Consider the following 26,261-nt stretch of genomic DNA (forward strand, 5'->3'; position numbering starts at 1 on the left):
GAAAGGTGAAAGGAGACTGGGGAAGAAGATGCGTGTGTGACGCCAGGCCAGGAAGGTGCAACCATTAGATAGGCGCATCTGGAGTTAAAAAAAACAGCCCTTTTAAGGGCTACCCAATACTCTAGAAAAGAAATAACTATCGATTTGCCAGTGTGTGTGTGTGTGTGTGTGTGTGTGTGTGTGTGTGTGTGTGTGTGTGTGTGAGGTAGAGTAGTGTGATTATAAACACGTGCGAGGGTATGTGTTTGTGTGTTTGTGTTTGTAACTGCTCACGTACGATTGTGTGGATAGTAGATTATGGATTTTGTTTATTGTTTCTTAGCGTATGTGGAGAGTATAGTTTGGGTTTTGTAACAGCTCACGTACGATTGTGTGGATAGTAGATTATGGATTTTGTTTATTGTTTCTTAGCGTATGTGGAGAGTATAGTTTGGGTTTTGTAACAGCTCACGTACGATTGTGTGGATAGTAGATTATGGATTTTGTTTATTGTTTCTTAGCGTATGTGGAGAGTATAGTTTGGGTTTTGTAACCGCTCACGTACGATTGTGTGGATAGTAGATTATGGATTTTGTTTATTGTTTCTTAGCGTATGTGGAGAGTATAGTTTGGGTTTTGTAACAGCTCACGTACGATTGTGTGGATAGTAGATTATGGATTTTGTTTATTGTTTCTTAGCGTATGTGGAGAGTATAGTTTGGGTTTGATTATATGAAATGAGAAAAGTGGGGGATGTTTTCCTTCACGTCCGCGCGTTGCTGTTTCTTTGGTCATGATCTAGGTAAGATCAATTTTATGTTTTAGGGGATGTTTTCCTTCACGTCCGCGCTTTCACTATAAGAACCCACAGTGTTTGTCGTTCGCACCATTCTACGGAATAACGGAAAGAAAATGGTAGTTGTATCTGACCTGTTCAACAACTTAAAGGAAACATACTATTGGATGATAGACAGTGAATATGTAGTGGAAAGAATTGAAAGAGAATGGAGGATAAGAAACAGTCTGGACCTTGCTAACAAACTAAAAGTAGCGAGGGAGAAGATAGAGGAGTTAATAGAAGAAGAAGTGAAGAAGTTGAGAGGGTTAATTAATTCTGCATATGTCAAAATTGGAATGTTAAAAGAGGCCTTGGATAATGTTGTAGAAGTAAGGTGCTTTTTGGAAGGAATGGTGAAATGGCTAGATTGGCCCTTTGTCAAAAGAGGTCTGGAAAACCTGAAGAAAGCTGAAGAATTAATAAGAAAAGTAATGGTGGAAGAAGTAAAGAAGATAAAGGAGACATGGAGTAAAGAAAGAAAGGATGAGGAAAACAAAAAGAAACAGGCAGAGTTTGAGAGGCTGAATCAGAGTTGGATAAAAGTTCAGGAAAAGTTTAGAGCTCTAGGCCATCCTGACTGGATGCCAGAAAAGGAGAAAAAGAAGACAGAAATAGTGACAAAAGTGAGAAGATGGTTGAAGAAGTGGAAGTGTTAGAAAAAGAAGAAGAAGAAGAAGAAACCCAAAGGCCCTTTTCAGGGCCAGCCATATTTCTCGAAAAGAGATAGCCTTTCAATTGCCTACCCCTTTTTTTTAAATTTAAATTTAAATTTAAATTTAAAAAAAAACTTTTTTTTAAAAAAAAATTCCTAAACTCTATTCCCCATGTTAATTTCCCCTTGTTGCTAGACAGACCCAAACTATAGTTCCATGTTAAATTCCCCTTGTCGCTAGAGTGACCCACGATTTATTCCCCATGTTAATTCCCCTTGTCGCTAATCTGACCCACGATTTTTCTCCATGTTAAATTTCCATTGTCGCTAATCGTTCCCAGGGGGCGTCTGTAATGCTAATTCCCATTGTCGCTAATGTATCCCACTTAACTGCTCGTAAGCGTCGGTCTATTTGCCAATTTTGATTGTATCGTCTATGTAATAGTATCGGTTTATTATATAACATCATCTTAACAAACTATCAGTAAAAGCCAAATAAGAACTAAAGCACGTGATCAATCATATTCTACATTTATGACTTTTCAGAGAACTTTTGTTATGTTTCTCAGATTTTCTCCAAAATTTTTCTCCAAATGCATGTTACATTATTATTTATCTATGAATCTGCTCCACAACAAGGCTAAACAGAACAATGTTTAACAAAATATAGTAAACTTTCTAAATGAGTTGCTGAGCATGTTCTTTTTGTCGCTGTTGTTGTTGTTGTTTTGGTTTTAACACCAATTTTCAGCGCAAGATAGACTGACTATACATGGCGGCCAGTGTAACTTGTGGAGGAAAAACCGGTAAGAACCATCAACATACCGGAAGCAACTGGCAAGCTTTCTTACATACCTTCATTAGCCGAACCCGATATTCGAACCCACGCGGACACAGATGAGATGGCAGTGATCGATAAAGGCTAGCGCTTTAGGTCACTCGGCCACCAGTGGTCTGTTCATCATGTACTGGGACCTATGTTGCAATATTCATGAAATATATAATAAGAATAATAAGAAAATTAAATAAGTAAGATATCTATATAAAAAGTGCAAATTTCCTAAACAACTATGATTTTCTTCTGAGTAGAGACACACTAAAGCTGTTAAAATCAATGAACTTTGACAGAAACGCCAAATGAAAGAAAATTGATGTAACGCTAAAGGAATAAACATTGACTGTAACAACAAAATGAAGGAGCATTGATGTAACGCCAACGGAATGAATATTGACTGTAACGCCAAATGAATGAACATCGATGTAACGCTAAAAGATTGAACAGTGGCTGTAACGCCAAAAAAAAGAACGTTGACTGTAACGAGAAAGAATCTGCGAAAACGAGAATTCAGAGAGTGCGATAATATCTTGGATATTTTATCAGATTTAACTCGTATCATATTGATTATATAAAATTAAAGTCATGATTCATTTTTTTAAAGCTAGATCTGTTGAAGCAAATATAGAGTTCCTTTACAAGCGGTAACTTAATCCGGTTGCGCCTATCAACAAGGCTACGTTCAGGCAAACAACTGGGAGATCTCAAACGTAAATTCATCAGATCAGTGTTTTTTCCGTTTGTAACTTTTTTAACAGGCTTGTCAGAAAAGAATAACATAATTTTAAACAAAGTTCCATAAAAAATCATATTCCCCATTGAAACCGATAGGTGGCAACATTTAGATATATCTGAAAGAGAAATATCAAGTATGCGCCTCACAAGACAGAGTAAATAAATTTATAGAAATAATTCAATGTCATAATTTTCTTGAAATAAAGAAAACAATATAAGAATGAGAATTATCACGGAACTGTTAATACATGCAAATTTAGTGACATGTACAGTAAGACAAATCTTACCGTACCTTTTTAATTGATTAAATTTATAGAACAAATATTTTAATCGTTCTGTTCCCTTATAAACTCCAAAACGTTATGTCTATTATATTTTATTTCCATTTTGCTATGTATATCCAAAATACTAATCAGAATATATCTCCTTCTATATATCTTATTTCTGCATTCTTTATCCCCTATACCACCACCATAATAATTTTGTGTTGGACCTTGATAGCATAGAGCTAGTGTTAGACCTCAGTTGGCAATAAAATTATGTTCTATTCTAAAACCAGACTGATTGTCCTCAGTATTTCGAGGGAAGATAGTTATAGTCTTAACTTTCATGTATTATTTGTATTAACCACTTAATCAGAGACTAGTCAGTACAGTTTAAATATAGTGTGTGTAGCTTAAACTATTTGATTTGACAACATGTTAACATATCACTTTATGTGAATCTGATTGTTCCAATTAAGCCCACGAAATGCTTGCGCAGTATTCTCTTTACTGATTGGCCGCGACCATTTAATTTTCCTTAACCCTCCTTCTGGAACGCTTTGATGTTTGCTATTATTATCAACATTCTGGTGACCAATGCTCGAATCGATTACTGATTATGTGACAATACAGGGAACATGATGCCGTTTGTGTCAAATGTTCTGTTGATTTTGAAGGACAGCTGCATATTTAATTATAGTTTGTACAAAATATACTTTTAGATGCTATTATAGAAGTACACATTATTAATTCAGCTAACGTCTAGGACAATTTTTAGCGCACAGCAAATGAAAAGTGATGCGTCTGAATCAGAATGAACGAAATTACTTATTCTTCTTTCTCTATAAATTATTTTCATTAAAATTAAAACTATGTGATAAACATAATTTCAAAAATAGGTAATGTTTTAATATTAAGTTTACCCAACTCGTTGAAACCGGCCTATGCTCGCAAAAGCTGGGCACTATTAAACGCGTTTCGTAAATTCAATATTAAATCATTACTCATTTGAGATTCTCTATGTCTTCATTTATGATATCGTTTATACCGCATTTTTATTATTTTGAAGATTTTAAATAATCTTGTGTACATGCTCAACAGTAATAGACCAATTTATCACACAGTCAATACTATTTACATATAATGTGTGTAGTTTTATATTATGATATTACATGTTGACATTACAATATAGCTTGGGTCTGACTTTGAAAACTTTCTTTGTTTATTGTTAATTTTAAACTTGTTCTTACTATTAAACTTATGCAATGTCTTTTATTAAATCGACTTGACCTCTTTAGCTCAGTGTCTGATTGTAAGGTTCATATCGATTGGTGTAATCCTTCTTACCAATCGGTACTTCCGTCTGGCACTTAATTTCCTTACCAAACTATTTACATTGCGTACTAAACCAAACGATTCCTCATCGGATGCTCGAAATAAATAGGAAATTATACCACAATTTGTATCAAACATGTCCTTGTCGGGACAATCAGCACCTATTCAATATTTTGTTATATTCTCAAGAGGTCAGATCTTCGCTCCGTTAAAATTGTTTGCAAATCATTTGCTTTTTGTTTAATTCCATCTTATAAATACCTGTGACACAGTCTCATGTTTCTAGCAATGAACAAGAAAAGAGGGGAATGTTTAGTTAGGAAATCACACTCTACAGACCAGAATGTTAACAATGACACAAAGACTTGAGTCTCTGCAGACCTGAATGTCCAATATGACAGTGAGGTCAAAGCCTCCGCAAACCTAAATGTCAAATCTGACAGTGCGTCATGCGTCTCTGCAATCCTAAGTATCAAATTTAAGTGAGGTCCACGTCTGTGCAAACCTAAATGTCAACATTGGGCTTTGACAGCGAGGCCTACGTCTGTCATAAGTGATAACTAATGACATAATGGTGGCAACTCACATATTAAGCTTGTGGAAAAGTGGGTTTTAGAGATTCCAGAATAATCTACTATCTTCTCCTCACAACTTTATTGGGATATAATTTTTAGTTTATATTGTGGCTTCTGGTCTTGGATGTGTTGTTTTTTCTTTGCCGCTCATTTTATTCCGTACTAGTCCTTTATCTTTATCATAGAATTAGGTGAAAGCAATATGGTTCTCAATATTGACAAAACGCATTTAACCAGATCATCCCACTTTTGAATATTTTTGAGAACCTTTCGCTATTTTGACCCAACACAAAAAGACGTAGTTTACAAATTGTGATAATGACTTTCATTTCTTTTGTATGTGTTTTTTTATTTCACTCTTTTTTTCACAGCCATCTAGATATGTGCATAGTTCAGGCTTCGACTCAGCTTTTATTTACTTTGCTTCCTTCCTGAAATCAACAAATGACTAACTCGAAACTCGAAAGCAACTGAAAAGGTATTATCTCTGCGCAGTTACCAATTTCTCTCTCTCTCTCTCTCTCTCTCTCTCTATATATATATATATATATATATATATACACACACATACATACATACATACATACATACATACATACATACATACGAATAGAGAGAGAGAGAGAGAGTTAACTATCATTGCATAAACCGAATATAGAAAATATCATGTGTATATATCATAAATATAAATCTAAATTTACTATTTTTTAAGGAGCAATTAGTTAGGGTTTTCAACAATACGCTCATGAGCAACACTTTGCAGACGAATAGTCATTTGATATTGGAAACAAGTTTGTCCAATCAGAGAATATCTTCAGTCATCCGTGTTTTTTCTTGTACAATACCACTACTTTTGTTTTCATTGCAACAGTTCTCCAGATTGATAAAATCTTCTTTTTTAAATTTTTTTTATTTTTTTTTTAATTTATTTATTTTGCTTGTCACAGACGTTGTAGTAAAATAAGCAATACTTTGATGTTCTCTTTATAATCCGAAATTTAAATGTCAAATATGACATGTGATCAGTTCGCTGATTGTCCTGGTTGATGTGAATTTGGTTTCATACTGGTACACATCTACGTGAGCTGCCGAAAATTTTGGCTTGCGTTTATTTTGCATTCAGTAATCACTCATTCTTGTATTATCAAATTTATTGCTCTATTGGTAGAATGACAGCAATTACTTTGCACATTATACGAAGTAGATCATATATTGGGGGAGATAGCTAAAAGTGAAATTTGAAAATAATAGGAGCTTTCTTTTGCCCCTGGAAATACCATAAGAAATATAAATAGATCGAAAAATTTCAGGAAATTACACTTCCAGTCAAATCAATATTAGAAATGCTTTCAGACTTGAGCACTTCATAGATAGTTCTAAAATTATTGAATCATTACATAGTGGCATACTAACAAAAAAAGATTCTATGCTATAATTGTGGCATTGAAAAAACTCCAAATTACGTTCTCGAATTTATCAGTGCATGCATTAGTAGCTGGATAGGTTCCATTTCAGGAAATCATAAAATATATTAGGCAGTTGAACTGATGATATTTTCAAACTATTTTAAATATAAAGGCCTAATGGATCGAACACGTTTCGATTAAAAAAACATATAAATCAACAAAGGATTTTTGCATGACTGAAGAGATTTTAAATTCAACTTTCTAAGCATATTTTTTAATTAGTTAGAATTCTTTTGTTGACTAAATAGGATTGAATTTGTTGAAAATCGTACATTATTCAAGCGTAGATTTTTGTTATCTATCTTGCTCCACCTCGAGTACTTGTATAGTCTATTAACAAATCGCTAGCTTTTAGCAATGTAGATTTTCATAAATAAATTAAAATAAACAGACATCAGGTCTATATTTTATTAATTTTTTACCCAGGATTTTTAAGTTTTCAAGTAAAATAAAATGTAGGGATCATATTTTAAATGTTACTGAAGTCGTCAGATAAATCAATACACGCCAAAGACAATTTATTCAAGAAAATCGGGATCGTGAATTCTTGGCTGATGTTACATGATTCCACTGTCTTCCATGTTTCTACCCTGCCTAATTCAGCTATATATATATTTTGTGTAAGAAACATTTACCACTTGTATGTCTTTCCATCTGTAGCAAATTCGATCATTTACAGAACAAGAGAGTTAAGGGTAATTTGCAAATATTATTGCACAAGTTAAAAACTCATTTTGTTTTCAGGAGTCAGTAGGGGCTCACGCCTGTTCATAAAGGACACATATTTTGCACGAACAGCATATCATAAGGGGCATTCATTTTAGGACAAATATAATATGAAATTAAATGAATGATATAAATGCATATCATTTTAACCACGGTTAATATCTTTCAGTTCAATGATTTACAAATAAAGTTTCTCTTCTTGCTTTATTTCTCCCAAAAACAAACACACCTGACTTATTCATTCTCTTCTATCCATCCAACAAGCTAAATATGAATTGTTTCTTAAATGTCACCGGCCACCTATATTATACAAACGTGCGATATTATTATAGTTATAAACAAAACGCATTGGTTATTTATGCACACCATAAAAATTTTTAATTAGACTTAAAACTCCGCTTTATAAAATGAAAAAATGTATTCGGCAATCTCCGTAAACAATCGGTAGTTTCCGCGTGCCAAAACCGGATATGACGTACATTTATCCCTTCTATTCAACCTAGCCATTCAAGTGCTTCATTTCCCCACGTAAATGTCTATGTGATATAGCGTACGATCGTGCTTTTGTACAGCAAATATGGTGCACTGCGTTGCATACGCATGTAACCAATAAAGTGATGATGGGGGGAAAAGCGTTCTTTCTTTTTCCGAAAAACCATGTTTACCAGAAAAAAGTGTATTTAATCTGTGGGATCGAATAGGGGAGGGATGGGAAAGTTGTATCATTTATGCCGGATTATAGTGAATTTGGCCCAAAGACAATTCGGCATGACTTGAAATACAATTCGGCCAAACTTAACAATAGTTTGTAAGTTCTTTTTCTTCAACAAAAAAGTAGATGCTATGTAAGATAGGTTTTAGGGAGAAAAAAAACCCACTAAATTTAAACAAACTAATTTGATATTCTTTGAAAGAAAATAATCATACTTCGTAACGTACATATTTATGAAAGAAAACACAAACTGACATATCTTGCTTGTTCTAATTAAAATATTTATATACATTTTTTCTGCTAACAAATATATGCATCTGCACAACGACATTCTCAATTTAAGTATTCCGGTCAAATTATCAATAATCATTTATAAAACAAAACTACGTAACAGATAATATTCTAGATAATACATATATATACTATGCTAAGGGTAGTGTACATGAGATATTATAACAAACATACTTAATTTTAGGCTTCACGTTGTAACACAGCTGCATACAATACATCCTAGATTACACATGAGAGAGAGAGAGAGAGAGAATACTGTTGAGCATTTTGTCAGTATCTAGTTGCTGCAATATGAAGCTCTTACCAGTTAATTTTATTGTTTGTTTTTATTTTTCAAGTTGTCTTAGTGTTTTCGGGTGTAAATTGAAAGCTTGTCATTACCGGTCAATATCGTCAATCATATTTGCTCCATTATTCCGTACAAATTAGAAAGGAAATAATTTTGTGTTTAATTTGTGCCCCCTCCCCCCCACACACACACACTCACGGTACAAAATATATTGATATTAAGAAATTAACCTTGCATTGTTATCATATAATCCTTCTTTATTCATCATGCGAAAATTATTTTTTAAAAATATATATCCACGAACTCCGTATAAGTAGCGGATACCGGCTTGCGTACGCATCCTTAGGAGGGGGGATAATGGAGAAATCCTACCTTCATTAAATATTCGTACATTCAGATATGCAAATGTATCCTCTAAAAACGATGGTTTTGATTGGTTGTACAATACATTCCTCAGAAACAATCCCATAAACCACCAATTCTACTTCCTGCTGCCGCTTGAACCAAAATTCGTGCGAACGCCTTTCAAATTTGAGCGATAACGATTAATAATTGCTGCATCTTAGTTAACATATTCTCGATTCATATATATTTAAAAATTGTTAGACATATATGTAATTATAATTAATCACGCTTTGATTTATTTTACAGTTTATCATAGTGCGCAAATTTAACAAACTAGTTTGTATAGACCATAGTCACGTTACCAACTGCCAGACCAATTTGAATTTTCGTTTCAGTCCTTTTAAGTTTTATCAATTTGACTTTATTTTCTATTTGTTGTGAATTTTGGCTGAATTTATTTGATATTGTACTTGCATTGCTAAGTTTTTTTGTTCATTTATATGTATTAGTGTTTAAATTTGATTACTACCTAAGTAAGAAGTTTGCATATTCACATACTAGTTAAGGTATTGGAACTGATAGCGTGAAGAATATACTAGAAAATATTTTATTAGTTATATTCATTTGATACGTTTTTACCCTAAGATAGTAGTTTGTTTTCTGAAGTGTTTATGATTAACTTCCATTTTATTACACTTGATCTGGTGTGAAAAGTATAATTTAGTGTTTATGTAATTTGTATTTTCTTTTTAGAAAGACAGTTACTTCTTTTAAATAATGGATATTCATTTCATATTCATTGTATATTTTGCATAGCTGCCGCATATTTGTCAGAATGTCGAGGAGCATTTTCGTTGCAGGTGATTCCAATTTGAAGCAACTCAGTTGTCTTCTGAATCTTCCCAACTTATTCCTGTTGACTATTCCTGGTGCGAAATTGGTTGGAGATGTCACCAATTTTAAATCCAAAGTGTTAGATGTTGTCCGAGCCCAAAAACCTGACCTGCTGATTCTTCACATAGGTTCAAATGATGTTGGAAAAGATGTTAGCATATTTACAAGGTATTTTTGCTTGTAAATTTGACTTTGAAAACATTTATTATTTGTGCCCAATATTTGCAGCATAACTATTATAAATTTCTATTGTATATTTAATTTATTATATTGATCTTACAGAGTACAACTGGCTAGTGATGAATTCCAAATATTCTCTCTAATTATAATATGACCAGCATAATTTTCAATAACAAATTTACATGACTACTCGTCATACAGTCTAAGACATTGACCCTGATATTTTATGTTTTGGGGTCAAGGTTTTATTACCTAATTAATTGTGCTTTTGTAGCATGTTTTGATGTCACCTAGCATCATATTGAGAAGTCAGATTTCAGAAATATCTCAAACTTTATGCAGCCCGTATTGATGCTTTTCTACAAATTAAAGTCACAATGATTTAGCGAGATTGTTCTTACTCTGATGCCTCTTTTCTAATAAATTAAAATTCTCACACAATCATGTGGACCTGATTTCAAGTTATGTTGGCCTACATTTCATTTGCCTGAAATGTGATTTATGCCGGGAATGCCATAATCAGATTAAGTTGAAGTATGTTTCTTTAACAAAATGAATAAAAACATAAAAGTATTGAAGAAAGTGTTTCAGTAGCTTCATTTAATTCAAGATTCTTGTCACAATTTTAACTGATTTTGGTATTCTCAGCTTCCAACAATCTACATTTATTAACTAATAATCCACCAAATGCCACAAATAAACAGGCTTAACATCAGGAGGAGGGTAACATTAATTAGGTAATACATATTGCACTTTATGACAATACAATTTTTACATTGCTACAACAAAAATGAAGTGTGTTGATTGTTCCGAAATCTTGCCATATGATGTCAAAATGGGATATTTATTTTTGCTTAGAGCTTGAGAGTTGAACAAAATAACCCTGGTAGCAGATGTTTTTAAATTTTTGTATCATTTTCTTTATATTTCCCAAATGGCAGCAGTTACTATGGTGGTGAATTTCTGAAATTTTCACAGTTTTATTAGTCATGTTTTATTTGCATTTTAGTTAATTCTTTTTGTGCACTTCTTGCTTTCAGTTGTTACAGAGACTTTATTCGTCAGCTGCTGGAAATGAATCCCACGATGCTGGTCACTGTTTGTGGAATTCTGCCTCGAACCACCAGTAACTTTAAATCTTTTCATTGGAACTCTACTGTTTTACCAGACTTACAAAGAGGATGTGCTGCACTAAATGATGTCATTATGAGCTTAAGCCGAGAATGTGATAAGTGCCATTTTATTGACTATAACCCATTGTTTGATCGAAGTATGCATTTGGCACGTGATGGACTCCATGTAAATATAAATGGTGCATATGTATTGAAAACAGTATTGGAGTCATTTGTTGTTAGTTTGGACATGGAGCAGATAAACAGCGCTGAAAAATTGTTATCCTTGGACCTTGTCGATACCCGTATGTCTTATGCGGATGTAGTGAAGCAGTTTCCACCCAGAGATAAACTTAAGTCGATGGATTACAAGGATAAGGTGACTAACATAAATTATAGTTTTTACATAAAATCTAAACTTGCTTTTAACATGAATAAGGTCACATATTCACATCAGTCTATATTTGGTAAATGATTTTGGTATTACAGCAATATGTCCATGTTAAATCATAATGTTCTGCCCCTATTTGTTTTTAGAAAATGTCAACTTCATGTTTGTCCTTTTTAAAATGACAGGTAAAATTATTAATGTGCTTATTATATACTTAAGAGTAATTGGACTGACCAAAGTACAGAATTTTTTTGTTTACATATATTGTTAATGTTTTATAATTATTTCATTTAAGGAGAGCTGCGTTTTTAGCAAAAAGCCATTTATTCCCAAATTCAGGAGGTATAAACGATACAGAGTACCTGTTTCAACACGAGTTAAAAAGGTATGAGCATATTGTATTAGATAGAGATAAAGATAAATTGAAAAATGTATCATCTAAAGTAAGAAATTAGACTAAAGTCTCCCCTGCCCCCCCCCCCCCCGCATTGTTATCCTTATTTTAATGAGTCAGTTTGTCACATTTTCACATTATGGCCATAAATTTGTAAAGCTTGATATTTTTTCAATAAAATCTGGGTCAATCGTCTTGACCCGGCCACAACGTCTTTTGAATAACTCCTGTCTTGAATTATATGTTGTATAATTTATTTATATTGTCCAAGTGGTGTCATATACCAGTTTCAACTACATGTTCCACTTCATGGTTTTGAGTCAAAGGTTAGGTTAGGCCTACGTCAGGCTTATCCAGGCTGCAACTTTTTAACGATATCTGGGTTTTCACAAAGATTTCATAGAATTATTCATATGAAGCGTGAATCATATGATCATGTGTCATATCTACACCCACCCATAAATTGTGAAAGTCATTGACACATCTATTGTTCATAGATCAAAACTCTTATACTCTAGCTTTATCTGTGCAGTAACTTTCTTTGCCATAACTATCTAATGCCTAATAGTTTTGCACTAACATTTTAGCAGAATTGTTTCAGTCGACCTGCTTTGTGTTGGGGGTGAAAGGTTGAATCAGTTATACCACATGTACAGGCTGGAATTGTTATAAGAATTCTGATTTTTCACATATACAGTGATGTTGGTTATATAAACTCACACACAGAAAGCTTGGAATGTCCAGGTATGGTTCAAGGGTTGAAATATACATAATGTAGCTTTTGTCTTGTCTCAGAGTTTGAAAGTCTTGTTAAATTTTAAAAATAGTTTGAGGAATTGTTCATATGAATCCGATGCTGTCAAGTCCACTCACACTCCAAAAAATGAATGTCAGTTTCTCATAGTTGGTTCCAGTTATGTGACTTTCAGCCTTAACCATCTCACAGTGTGTTAAAATGGCATTAAACATCGGTTCCATCACCATCACACCATTGCCTTTTTGAACATCAAAAAAGTGGGTGTGGGAAGAGACATTTTTATTTCTTATTAAATCTGAAAGATTTTATAAATAAATTTCATGATTATTGTTAGTCTATTTTCCAAAATGTACATAGCTCGCTTGTTTCATAAGTTAGGTTTCACAGCTCAGGCAGATATATCATTCACAAGAAAAAGATATCAATTTTCTCATCCTGACATGCATCACTTTTATCTCTGCTTTATATTTATTTTAATTTCAATAAAAATGAAACTCTTTTCAGTCTCATAGAACTAGAGTTTGTTCTCAGAAAAGGTTTGTTTTTCTCATGTTTTTATTATGTTGATTCCCTTTTTGATATTTCATTTCTGTTCATTTTTTACATTTACAACTAAAATGATTAAAGGTGGATAAATTGTAAGCCAATTGTCAGGTTATATTATATCATTAATCATGTTGGGAAAGCAGAAATATTTCACATTTAAATACAGATTTCTTATTTACATAACAAGTTTTATTCTTAAAATCCTATGATTCAATAAGTACCATCATTATTCTAGTTGAGTTATAAGACCAGAAATTTACTTCTGATGTTGCATCTCATTTGTATTGCAATCACATTTCAGTAAATACATATTAGCCCACTGTCATGATAATGTGTGACACAATATGTCTTTGGCATGGTTTTGACATCACTATATACCATAGATGCACAAGCCCTTGCCAGTGGGCCTAATCTGGCGTGTGAACAGTAATAATATTAAAGAAATTTGTTTTCAGCCCTCGATTGGTCTTTTAAAATGCAATCTGGTCTTTGGCCAAAACCGGTTTTACACCCTGGCTATAGACTGTGACAAGGAAACCTTATAGTTATGTAACTGATAAATTGTTAAAGCTTCATTAAAAATCCAATAAAACTAATTAAAATCTTTCTCAGATGACTCCAGTTGCTCTTTATCAGTTACTATACAAATGATGACATAAATCATGCCACCTTATAAAGTTAATGCGATCTCTGAATGTGGATGTTAATTTACAGTACAATTATCCTTGTCACAATGTGCATGTTAATTTACCATTAAATTATCCTTTCATCAGCACATAATGAAATCATGCAGTGTGGCATATCTTTATTTACAGTACAAAAGCTCAGTATGTTCACTACCTTCTATATTGTTATTTTTTATAAAATTACTAGTTATTATTCAGTCATAACAAAATGTGTTCATTATGGACCAGACTGGTTTCTTTTTTCTTTCAATTCATTTTAATAATGCACATACTTCAGAAATGAAATTTGTTATATTGTTACTACTAACAATATTTGTTTTAATTTTTAAAAAAATTCCCCTGGCCTGGAGAAGTATAAAACCACTAAAAAGAATATATACAACACTCATGCAATGAGAATTTTCAATTTCTTTAAAAGGTATTAAAATCGTATTGGGGTTCCTGTGGGTATTTATGACGGCCAGTGTGTTTCAAAATTTGTGATTAGTTAACTTTTCAATTATTGTTATAATTTATAACCTAAATGCATTTGTTTTTACTTCATTTGTACATTAAATATTCAAACAATGTTGTTTACTGCTTTAATAATTGTTTTATATTTTGCCATACATTTATATGAAACATAAACATTACAATATTTGGCATTCTAAGAAATAGAGGATTGGTACTGTACATTTAATCAATTATGTAAGGCCATGCCTGCTATATTTTCCAATTATAGAGATTATGATCAATCCTGCAGCTTAGTTAAAAAATATGTTAACCTATTCTGCATGTCTATTTATAGATGATAATACTGAATCTGTTCACTTATACAAGAGCAAAATTTTCACACTGATTATATATTTGATTCAAGTTTATTCAATGTGCATGTGTTCATTAATACATACATTATGGGTGTGTCGATTGGAACCTGTGTAAAAGCAGCTTCAGTTTACATACTTTGTTATAGTTGTTAGTATTTAATATTGTTATTTTTCTTGTCTTTCTTTTCCCTTTTTCCAAGTGATATGTTTTTTACTTGAGCAGGAAAATGATCATCAGTTATGCTATTGTTTGATGATAGTAATTTACTGATATCTGTACAGATGCGTTGCTACCTTATGATCAATAAATCATCTGAGAATTGTTAACTGGTAGTGCTTGTGTACTGAACATATATACCATCATAGATTAAGAATGGCCTATTCATTTCTTTTTGTGGAAAACTGACATTGCCAGCAATATGAATCTATCTTAACTTTTTATATAAACTGCATATTTGCTAAATGGTAATAATAATTGAAATTACATTTTTTTGCATCTTTATTTCACAATAATATTTTGTATTAGAGTGAATATTCTTCATCAGATTCCACCCCTTACAGCCAATGTGAGTAGCCATCATTATAATATTGTTCGCATATTCTTATTTTTCTTTTAAAAAATTCTCTTGAAAGACACGTACGTATTTTTACATTTATAATTCGAATGACGCATTTGCCAGGTCTTTTATTTAACTGTATCAGGTGTCCTTTTTTATGTGTCAAGAGTTATTGCTGATACTTTGATAAATTTGTTTCGATTAATTTTTTTCTCAGGAAAATAACCATTGAAATGTTTTTGATGATATATACTTTTTATGCAGATTAGAGCAGCATGAGATAATAGTGCATGTCAGTGAGGATGTTGCTGTAATATTGCCACCAACAGCTATTCATAACATATACAAGGTAATTGTTTAGTATTAAGGTATAAATGTTAATTATCAAAGTATAAATGTTTCAGTCTGAAAGTTAAAAAAAAAGTTAATGAATAAAAGACCGGTGCTGTTTGCGGTATTATAGTTCGTTATAGAAACTACAGTGAAAGTAATGACTTTGGAAATTTCCTTTTTTTAAAAATATATGATAATATAATTAACAAGGTATTTATTTATAAATTTCAGAGCAAATGATGATATAGGCAACTTTGCATATGACTGTGTTAATGACAACATTTGTTGTTATCAAATTTGCTTGATTTTGTGCCATCATATAAAGTTTAACTTTTTAAGGATCGACATATTCATGCTGCCTGTACACACCAGAAACCAAAAGTGAAAAGATTCATCCAGAAAATCATCCCTGCAAAGGTAAGTAGAAAATACTATACAATTTTTTTTTCTTATTTTATCATTCTAAATACTGTTTTGTGGCTACTGTTTTCACATTTGACCAGTAAAGAAGAAATCTGATCTTGAGATTTTTTATATATATTTTTGAATCACTGTTCTTTAATAATAATGAATACTAAGCTATTAAAAAGTGCAGCATTGTTAACATTTAAGTGCTTTTCTATTTTCCTAAAACACTATTACTGTTGAAATATTTTTATTTTTTTAGGTATTATGCTGTCCTGAGTGCCGTGTGAAATGCACTAAGGAAGACTTTCTTTTGAACCATTACTTGAGCAGACATATTCCTCATAGAACGAAAATGGAGGAGATCATGTGTATGTTTCTTGAAGTAGTTATTGCCAAATTATTATGAAATTTTCAAAAAATTAACCCAGTTAATTTGCTTATTCTTGGTGAAATAGATGCATTACAATTATATTGTGTTATATATTTGGTGCTTTTGACCTGTAAATTCTGTGATATGAAGTTGATTGTTTTTCATTTTCCAGCATAGATACACAAATATTGTTTTATTCCTTAATTATTACTTAGCTTTTTGTTTCCTCTTTGTAAGCCTTTTCTTTAATCGAATCTAAAACATTTATTCCTTTCCAGATAAGGATGCTTCATTCAAACCAAACCATATGAAGGTATGATATATATTAGTTTCTGCTTAAATACAATTCAGAACTTAATAATTTTAATTATGTTTACCAAAATTATATTTTGGCTTCTTGTGTTAAGGCAGCCATCACTTGTTTTGAATGAGGACAACTTATACTACTTTGTTTGTTTAGTTTGTTCCAGAAATACTTACATAACTAATTCATGGTGTACATTTTTTAATTAATGCATATGATTCATGATTGGGTATTTGCGCACACACACACACACACACATAGTTACTTCAACATGACACATAAAGTTGACTTAAATAAAATTATTTCTGAAACCTTAATACAGTCCATGTTATATTTTAATGTTCCTATAATAATATCTTGAAAAGATATCAATTTTCTTTTTGATGATAATAATTCATGCATAAATTAAAATTTATCTTCCAACAGAATCAGGGTACAATTTTCATCTTTGTTGATATCTGTGTATGTATAGCTATTTAATACTTCTAGTGTCCTATTTATAAAATGCTCAACAACCCTCAATCATTGGCTTTATAATGAATTTACCCTTTTACAGGATGAGATATATACTTGTAAAGCATCCAGTCACATAAGTTCCATAACTGATAGTGATTTTATTGCATTGGATGTTCCTGAAATGCAGTTATTTGGTAAATGTACATTTCAGTATTACAGTTATGTATCTGGTCTGTTTACTATTTTCATCTCTCTCACTTACTGTGTGTGTCTATATATATATATATATATATATATATATATATATATATATATATATATATATATATATATATATATATATATAGTGCCATCCTAATGTGCCGTTTTATTAAGACTGAGTATTAGAATGTGTAAAGTGGAAATTTAATGTGGCTTAATCGTTTTCCCTTTATTTAATTTGAACATTATTTTGTGTCTTTCACAATAAATGATTCAACATTTATTTGTCAATAAGGCATGAATAATTTCCTTTCAGACACGATACTCAGCTTTGTGGATTTAATGCCATATATCATCCGTGATAGTCATTTTTTATCAGAAAGAAAACCAGGATATTACGATGTAATATTTACTCTGGCTCAAGACTCTGATGCCTTTAGTAATATCATTAAGCAAATTATCAGATCTTTCTTATGCTGTTTCTCGCCATTGTATAAGCACATACCTTGCATACTCATGCAAAATTCCTGTCAACAAAGTGATGCCATGCCACATTTAACATCACCTTGAATACAGTTGTTACATATTGTTGATGGATGTTTCGTTCATTTATTATTAAATTTATCATCTTTATCAATATATAGGCATGAAATGTGAACAAAGAGACAAAAGAGATCAAACAGTGCTGTCAAACTGTTTGTCATTTGTAAAGAAAATTGCTGCATTTTGTTGGAAGAACTTTGCAAAAATGAAACTGATCCTTTCTGGTGATGTTGAAGAAAATCCTGGACCTCCAGTGGTAATTATTTCTATATTGTCATCTATACCTTTGTGAGAAAGCTTGCCAGGAGCTTCTTATGGGTTGGTTGTTTTTCCTGGGGTTTTCCCTGGTTCTTCCTCAACCAATTAATACGGGCTGCCATGTATAGCCTATCGTGTGCTAAAAAATGGTGTTAAACCCCACAACAACAACAACATACCTTTTGGGTACACACATTTTATTTTTTTTCTCCCTTCTGTTAACAATATATATATTAAAAATTATCATACGAGGAATTGATATGTATATCACTAAAACAGAATATGTATCAATGAGAAATAAGTTCTAGAAAATTCCTGATCAGCAAATATAACTAGCAGTAGTGTGTACAGTCAGAATTGTGAAAGTTTCTATGCAGTGTGAGTGATCATAATAAACCAAATTTAACTCATTCGGCCCCAGAGGTTTTTGTCTTTTTTGCCTGAAATGTGCGTAGGAAGGACATTTGGGGTACTATTTTTGAATACATCGTAATTCAGCTGTTTTAAACAAATTATCCATGAGAATAATGACTAGTTGTATTAGAAACATCAATTTCTGCTTCAGGGCTTTGAAGTAGGGTACAGCCTCATCACGCTTACAGACAGGATCGGGGCTGAATTGGTTAACTGCCAGTGTTTCCTTAATATACAAGATTAGCATTTTAAACTTATTTGTTTTCCTGGTCATCTTTTTCTCTTTTTTTATACTTTTAAAAGGTAGGAAAATACTTTCAAACAGGTTCAGTTTTGTTTAACACGTGAATTAGTTCTCATAGTTACAGTATTTTAGTTCCCAATATCATGCCCTATTCTACTAATCTCTCTCTAGATCTAATGTTCCTGGGAATCTTGCACAGAAACATTCCAAACAGAGCAGCTTTTAGGACAGCATGTAATAGGTCATATTCATCCTGGCATGTTATGTCAATGGAAAGACTGTGCTTTTACCAGTTACGATGGAAATGAGTTGGAAACACATGTATTAAAACACATTTATTTGGTATGTAATCTTACAGTTTTTGCATTTTTTGTCTACATTGTAGAGTGTGACTCAGTTATTGTCATATATTTCTTTTTTCATTCATTCATGAATAATGTAGTCCTTAAAACATAATAATAGTGCACTGAAACTTTTGAAAATGTCAATCACATGCTACAGTCATCACAAATTGGTTACATCACAGACAAAATTAAATAAGTTGGGCTATGAAAATTATTTGGCCTAGAAAAATCTGCTGTGGCCAGTAACACTAGTTTGGTCCTTATGAAGACCTTAATCATAATTATAGTAACTTTGTAATGACAATATTAACTGCTTCATTATTATTATTATTGTACTTATTTGGCTTAAATATTCCATATACTGTGTAACATATTAAAATAATCTTCTTCATAGTAACATTAATGAAGAAATGTATTTCAGCAGTGGCAGGTGAAACTGGAAGAGGAACTTTCTTTCAAAACCAGCTACAGCATTAGTCATATATAAAAGACAATTATTTCTGATGACCTAACCATGTTTTTGGTTACTTGCTATGAATTTCTTCATCTTTAAGTTGTGAAAATCTGACTGTTGGTGAATGAGAGCCCAGTTCTTTATTCACTGTCATGTTTTTAAGGCCGTCTTAATTATCATATGAGTTAATTCTTGGACAACATTTGAATGTTCAGAATATATTTTGTTTTCAGCTTCTTTATGTACTGTTCTCTGGAATATACATGATATTTAAGGTTTTGTTGTAATGAAAAAAATTACTTATTTTAAACATTTAAAAAAATATTTTATCACATTTGCAGGAACAGTTTACTTTTCATTCCATTGAAGAATGGCAACAAGCTTTACCTCTTGGACAGTTATCAAAAATAACTAGTGATCTGCATTTATGTCCAGTGCCATTGGTGAGATATTACAATGATTGTCATTAGAAATGCGCCTTGAAATTAAAAAATTCATGTTTTTGGTTCACTGATAGTTCTATTTATCACATAGCTTTCATTATCATATCAGTTATCAATCTTGTATGGTATAGTTAAACTTACGATTTCTTAATTTTCTGTGATCTAGTTTTACCTTTATTATTTTGTAACATGAAATTTTGCGACAGTTTCTTAATATTCCAACTTTAATTATTTTTCAGTGGATATTTCATGATAAGTTTTATTTCATTTGTTGATTTGAAAGGAATTATTTACCTAAACTAATTTGTTCAGTTCCTATATTTTTTTTCCTCTTACATATATAAAATATTGCTATATGCAGAATGAGCAGTTATATTGGAACTGATTAAGACAATATTCCACTCGAGGAATAGTTTAATTATAATGTAATACATTGCTACTAATGCGTACCTTGATTATTTTTTATTTTTTTAGGTAATCAGCTCACCCTCTTTTCTCATTTAACTTTCAGTCTGTGTGTAATGTCTCTCATACATAACAATCTGCATAGTTTCCTAATAATTAAGCTCATTTGATAACATTTTGATGATAACAAAGATCTTTATAAAATAGTATTTATAGTGATATTCAAGATGTTTTATTTACAGTTAACTTTATTTTTCTGTCAACAGCGAAGCAAACTGCATCTCCTTTTACTGGATGAAGATTTCAGAATGCCACCAAAATACCCATACACTATTGAAGATCACAGCCAGTACTTATCTATGCTAAACAGTTCCAATGCTCGTGAATTTGAAAAGCAAACTGCAGAATATATTTGCAAGAGGCAGCTTCTAGGAGAAAAGTGGACAACAGATGACAGTATAGAAGTTAAAACTCCTGTGTCAAATTCTTTACAGCAGGAAGCCGCATTACATCCTACAGATATTAACAATAAAACTTTATCCAGGAAAAGAAAGTCAGATTTATCAGAAGTTAGCATTGCTAAAAATGTGTTTACAACCAATTTGGAAAAGTGCCATAAAGCCATTTACATAGAGCATGACATCATCAGTCAGTTGATAGTGACATTTCATGGATTCGAAGAATAAGCAGCTTCAACAATTTGAGGATGCTGCTATAAATATAGCCACTTTTCCTAATTGTACTGAGGGAGTATTCGTATTTACTTTACTTAAAATTATAAATGACAGAAGTGAAGCACCATTTTATTATATGCGATATATTGAATCAGGATATTATCAAAATTTTATGGTGGAGAATTTTTCACATCTAATATGTGAGAAATTGACTATCTCAAAAGAATCACTTTTCTTGTGCAACATTGCCACTGATGAAGATAAAAAAAGATAACACAGAGGAAAATGAAAGGTTCACATAAAAGTCATAGCAGACCAGATAAAGTTTATAAATATAATTTAAGTAATTTGAAGGAAAGAAAACTACAACTTGCAGAGCATGCTGAAAATTTCACCAATTTGGAATTATGTGCCTGTTTTGTTCTTACCACTCGCAAAGGATTCACTGTTAAAATCGGCAAAGATGTATCGGATGCCTATTACATGTCCTGTGACAATGAAATGCCGAAGACTCCTGCTATTCGTGATATCATATGTCATTATCCAGAGATCAGAATTTTGGATCGTTATGAGAAATCTTCAGTAGACTTTCTAAAAAGTTTTGCTTCTGTTGAGTCTCTATATGAACAAAGTATTATGCTAAATTTATTATCAAATGACCATGGAACTGACATAATAAAATTTCTGTATCGCTTTTCTATCTGTTATAGTGCTAAATCATTAAGGAACAAGGTGCTTTATCTTTACAAGAACAAACAATTTGGTGAATTATTCAAAGTCTACAGAGACCTTTGCCAGGAAAATGATCACAATAATAGTGCCAGTGAAAATATTGTGTATCATGCTGAACCTGCGCCAGTACGTAGGAAAATGTTCACACCACGTGGAAAGATTGTGACAGCAGAAATGGTATTGAAAACTGTTGACCTAAAGAATGAAAATGTAATGAAAGATATAAGTATCTATGATAATTTCAAGAAACAGCTACTTGAATATGGAGATTTAGTTATACAGGTTTTTGATGAGCACAAATTAATTGCTGTCATGAATGACTATGATGATGAAACGGGAGAATTCAAGAAGTCTGAGTATGTCATGACGACAAGGGAGCAGTTTGAAAATGGAATGTTCTACACTTGTACATGTAAAATTTATCGCACACTTTTAGAATGTTTCAGTGATATAGAAGAAGAACAGTATGATGCCTTGTATATAAATGGTATAAAGTGCATGCATTGTCGAGTATTAAAAGAAGATATTTTTCCAAATGTTGAAAGTGATGAAAATGCAGCAATTACAAACATACAAGCAGTGATACAGAGAAGTCTATCATTCAAAGATATGAAGGTAGTTGAGTTGTCATCTTGCCGACCAAATACAAAGAAATTTTCAGTCTTGCATGATGATGAAATTTCATTTGTACATTTAACGTTCAGTGACCGTGTTCAGCGTTTTATACTTTCATGTACAAATGGTTTCTGCAGAAGTAGAAAGGGATTCAAAAGAAATGTAGATTTGCTCACTAAAGGAGGAAACCTATGTTGCCATTTGCTGGAACTAAAAAATGCGCCTCATTACTGGATGGAGTTTTCCAATTGTTTATTTAATGATACTGCAGATGATTTGCAAACTGAAGCCTTTACTGAAAGTATGGATGTTGAAATGAATATTGAAGACCAGTTTTCAACAGGAAATGACTCAAACTTTAATGTCAATGATGGACTTTGGTCCTTTCCTTGTGTAAGTACTCATTCAGCACGAAAACAGCAAGATTCAAAATTGGCCAAGAACATAAGGGAAAGATACATTTGGATCACTTCAGACTTTAGCAATATCGAAAATGGTTGTGTAAAAGGACCTGACCTTGTGAATGAGATACCAGAGTTTCCATGTCAGTGCGGTGCTGGGTGGACTGATTTAGATCATTTAAATGGTAAAACAGTTTTTGATCGTACATTGACCATTTACACAAAAATTGCACCAGTGCATTGTAGAGTTTTAACACGAATATGTGTTAAAACTGAAGCACCATGTAAAATAAAATGGGATGAAGGGCAATCTCTGTGCATTCATGTTGCTACAAGGGACACTGCTGCAGGTGATGAGATTGGTTGGGCATTTGTAAACCAGGTTTTGTGTTCTAAATTGACGTTTTCATCATTTTGTGACCTTAGAACTAAAGATTACCGTGAATCAAATCCAGATTTCCGCACATTCATGGATCATGTAGTATTTAGGAAATGGTGGTTCAGCTGGGCTTCAAATATGAAGATAGATTTCAGAAAACCCTGTCCAGTTTGTGGGTTTGCCCCAAATCAGCTTGCATGTGATGGAACGAAAGTTGGAGTTGGGTTTCGCAATGCTAACTTTGAGGAAATAAGCAAGCCAGATGACCCTGATACCATCTTACCAACACTGCACAGAAGAATGACAAGATGTTTCCTTCCTGACAGGACAGGCATTGATAAAGATAGCTTAAAACAAGCCAGAGAACATTTGCATTACATAAGCAGTGTAATTTTAAAAGAAATACCACAGCAGGAGATTCTGCCACATGAAGAACAATTTAACAGAAATAATTTACTTTTGTCTTTGTTATGTGATTCAGTTAAGCCGATTTTCAGACGATTTCTTGCACACATGTCAGAGGATGAAAATATTTTACCAGATGAAAATATTGCATTTGCTAATGTTGTTAAAATGTTGTCTACAACAGCTCCTATCATTAGCTTGATCCCTCATGCGTATTTAGATTGCATTGTAGAACTTTTGGATCATATGACAGGAGAAAAGGTTAATAATGGTGGAGATCTTTTATTCAATAGAAAAATGCAGGAAATGCGTGAATATTCACCTGAAATAAGAGATTTGATTGCAACATCAACGGTCAAAAAGAAATGTATATTTATCAACATAACACTTACCAGAGAGCCATAACTATCGTCCGATCTTTGATGTACTTTTTTTTTTTTTTTTTTTTTGTGTGTACTCTAATGCTAATGCTAGAGTGCCTGCAAGTTAACTCCTGCCAGACAGAACAACATGTTAATAACATGTTAGTGGTTTTCGCTGCTCAGCTCCTTAAACTGCGGGTAGACGGCACAGTATTAGCTTTACTTCTCATGTTTTCATAATGGTATATAGTTGGCAATTCTTCCATTAACCCAATAATTTTTTTAATAAATTACGTTACATTTAATACATAGGTCTTAAGTTTGCTTCATTATGATATTATGTCAACTTGTGAAATTGACAAGAGCAGTTTAAATTTGACTGACATCATGATGAGTAAGTATATGATTTCCTCATTCTTTAAATATGAAACCAATAATGATAAAATGACCTTTTCTATGATTTTGATATAAACTTATAATATATGTAAATAAGGTTTTAAATATTTTCCTCCTGCTGTTTTATTTTATTTTACTTTCTTTTTGTACACTAATATTAGGATTACTGTCAGATCTTTGTTTGGGGGCCCCAAGTGGTCTAAAGCGCCATCAGTGTTACGGATCACTGTCATCTCACCTCTGTCTGCGTGGGCTCGAGTTGCTGGTTCGGCCTATGTTGGCATGTGAGAAAGCTTGCTAGTAGCTTCTCGTGGGTCGGTGGTTCTTTCCGGGGTTTCCCCGGGTTCTTCCTCCACCATTAATACTGGCCGCCATGTATAGCCTATCTTGTGCTGAAAAATGGCGTTAAACCCTCCAACAACACCAACAACACCAAGACCAAGATCTTTGTTTTATTTACAATAAATCTTCACTTATTTTGAGAGTCATGGTCTAAACTGCGAATATTCTTCGTTCCTTCAATGTTAAACAAATTTGTATGTTATGTTAATATTCAAGAGTAGAATAAAAATGGTATAAGTTTTGACTTTTTCGGTGCAACAGATGCACAATTCAAATATTCATTATTTTAACAAAATGTATTATCTGTAATAGTGCTAATATCTTCCTTATGTTTATAGTAGCCAATGTTTTCAATCGCGTTTATAATACATTATCCCTATTTAAGAGTAGAACATTATTTCCACTTCTTACTGATAATAGCTTCACATTTGTTTGCCCATTTGATAATTTAATTTTGTTTAAATTTATTTTCTTAGTATTATTCACCTTATCCAGGTAGTAATGGGTCAGGAATCCATTACACCGACTGCCTCATTGTTCTTTATAATTGCACATTACTGCAAGTGTAATAATGGTTAACACTAGTACATAGTATTAGATTGTAATTGTAAGTTGATTGCACAATTGATTATTGTTTGGCGAGATAGACAGAGATAGATAAATAATTTATTGTAATATTTTTTTAATAATTATTTTTTTTTTTGCACTCCAATGCTAATGCTAGAGTGCCTGCAAGTTAACTCCTGCCAGACAGAACAACATGTTAATAACATGTTAGTGGTTTTCACTGCTCAGCTCCTTAAACTGCGGGTAGACGGCACAGTATTAGATTTACTTCTCATGTTTTCATAACGGTATATAGTTAGCAATTCTTCCATTAACCCAATACTTTTTTTAATAAATTACGTTACATGTAATACATAGGTCTTAATTTTGCTTCATTATGATATTATGTCAACTTGTGAAATTGACAAGAGCAGTTTAAATTTGACTGACATCATGATGAGTAAGTATAGGATTTCCTCATTCTTTAAATATGAAACCAATAATGATAAAATGACCTTTTCTATGAATTTGATACGAACTTATATGTAAATAATGTTTTAAATATTTTCCTCCTGCTGTTTTAATTTATTTTACTTTCTTTTTATACACTAATATTAAGATTACTGTCAGATCTTTGTCTTACTTAAATAAATCTTCACATATTTTGATAGTCATGATCTATACTGCGAATATTCTTCATTCCTTCAATATTAAACAAGTTTTTATGTTAATATTCAAGAGTAGAATAATGGTCTAAGTTTTGACTTTTGAATATTATTATTAATATGATTTGGATGTATGTAATAGTTACAACACATTATTTTTTCAAATACAGTTTTATGAACAAGATTAATAATATTTATTTTGA

At 32.1% G+C, this 26,261-nt stretch overlaps 1 protein-coding gene across 1 annotated transcript; it reads left to right on the plus strand.

Moving 5' to 3' along the window:
• Window positions 1-9,876: 9,876 nt before the first annotated feature.
• Window positions 9,877-26,020, plus strand: LOC149776832 (uncharacterized). The gene is made up of 11 exons (XM_089941357.1): window positions 9,877-10,103; window positions 11,556-11,606; window positions 11,914-12,003; window positions 15,629-15,713; window positions 16,037-16,114; window positions 16,365-16,473; window positions 16,754-16,788; window positions 17,336-17,429; window positions 18,081-18,235; window positions 20,808-21,189; window positions 21,481-26,020. Exons 1-11 carry the CDS (start codon window positions 9,877-9,879, stop codon window positions 24,150-24,152), a joined length of 3,978 nt encoding a protein of 1,325 aa, XP_089797483.1. The 3' UTR covers window positions 24,153-26,020.
• Window positions 26,021-26,261: the final 241 nt, after the last annotated feature.

The sequence above is a fragment of the Sinohyriopsis cumingii genome, chromosome 18, assembly GCF_028554795.1.
Source record: "Sinohyriopsis cumingii isolate HCF-2022 chromosome 18, ASM2855479v2, whole genome shotgun sequence".
Taxonomy (NCBI): domain Eukaryota; kingdom Metazoa; phylum Mollusca; class Bivalvia; order Unionida; family Unionidae; genus Sinohyriopsis; species Sinohyriopsis cumingii.

Coding starts and splice junctions, on each gene's coding strand:
- LOC149776832 (XM_089941357.1), top strand. CDS start 9,877: ATGTCGAGGAGCATTTTCGTTGCAGGTGATTCCAATTTGAAGCAACTC. Junction 11,607..11,913: donor CGATGGATTACAAGGATAAG/GTGACTAACATA, acceptor ATTTCATTTAAG/GAGAGCTGCGTTTTTAGCAA. Junction 16,115..16,364: donor AGAAAATCATCCCTGCAAAG/GTAAGTAGAAAA, acceptor TTATTTTTTTAG/GTATTATGCTGTCCTGAGTG.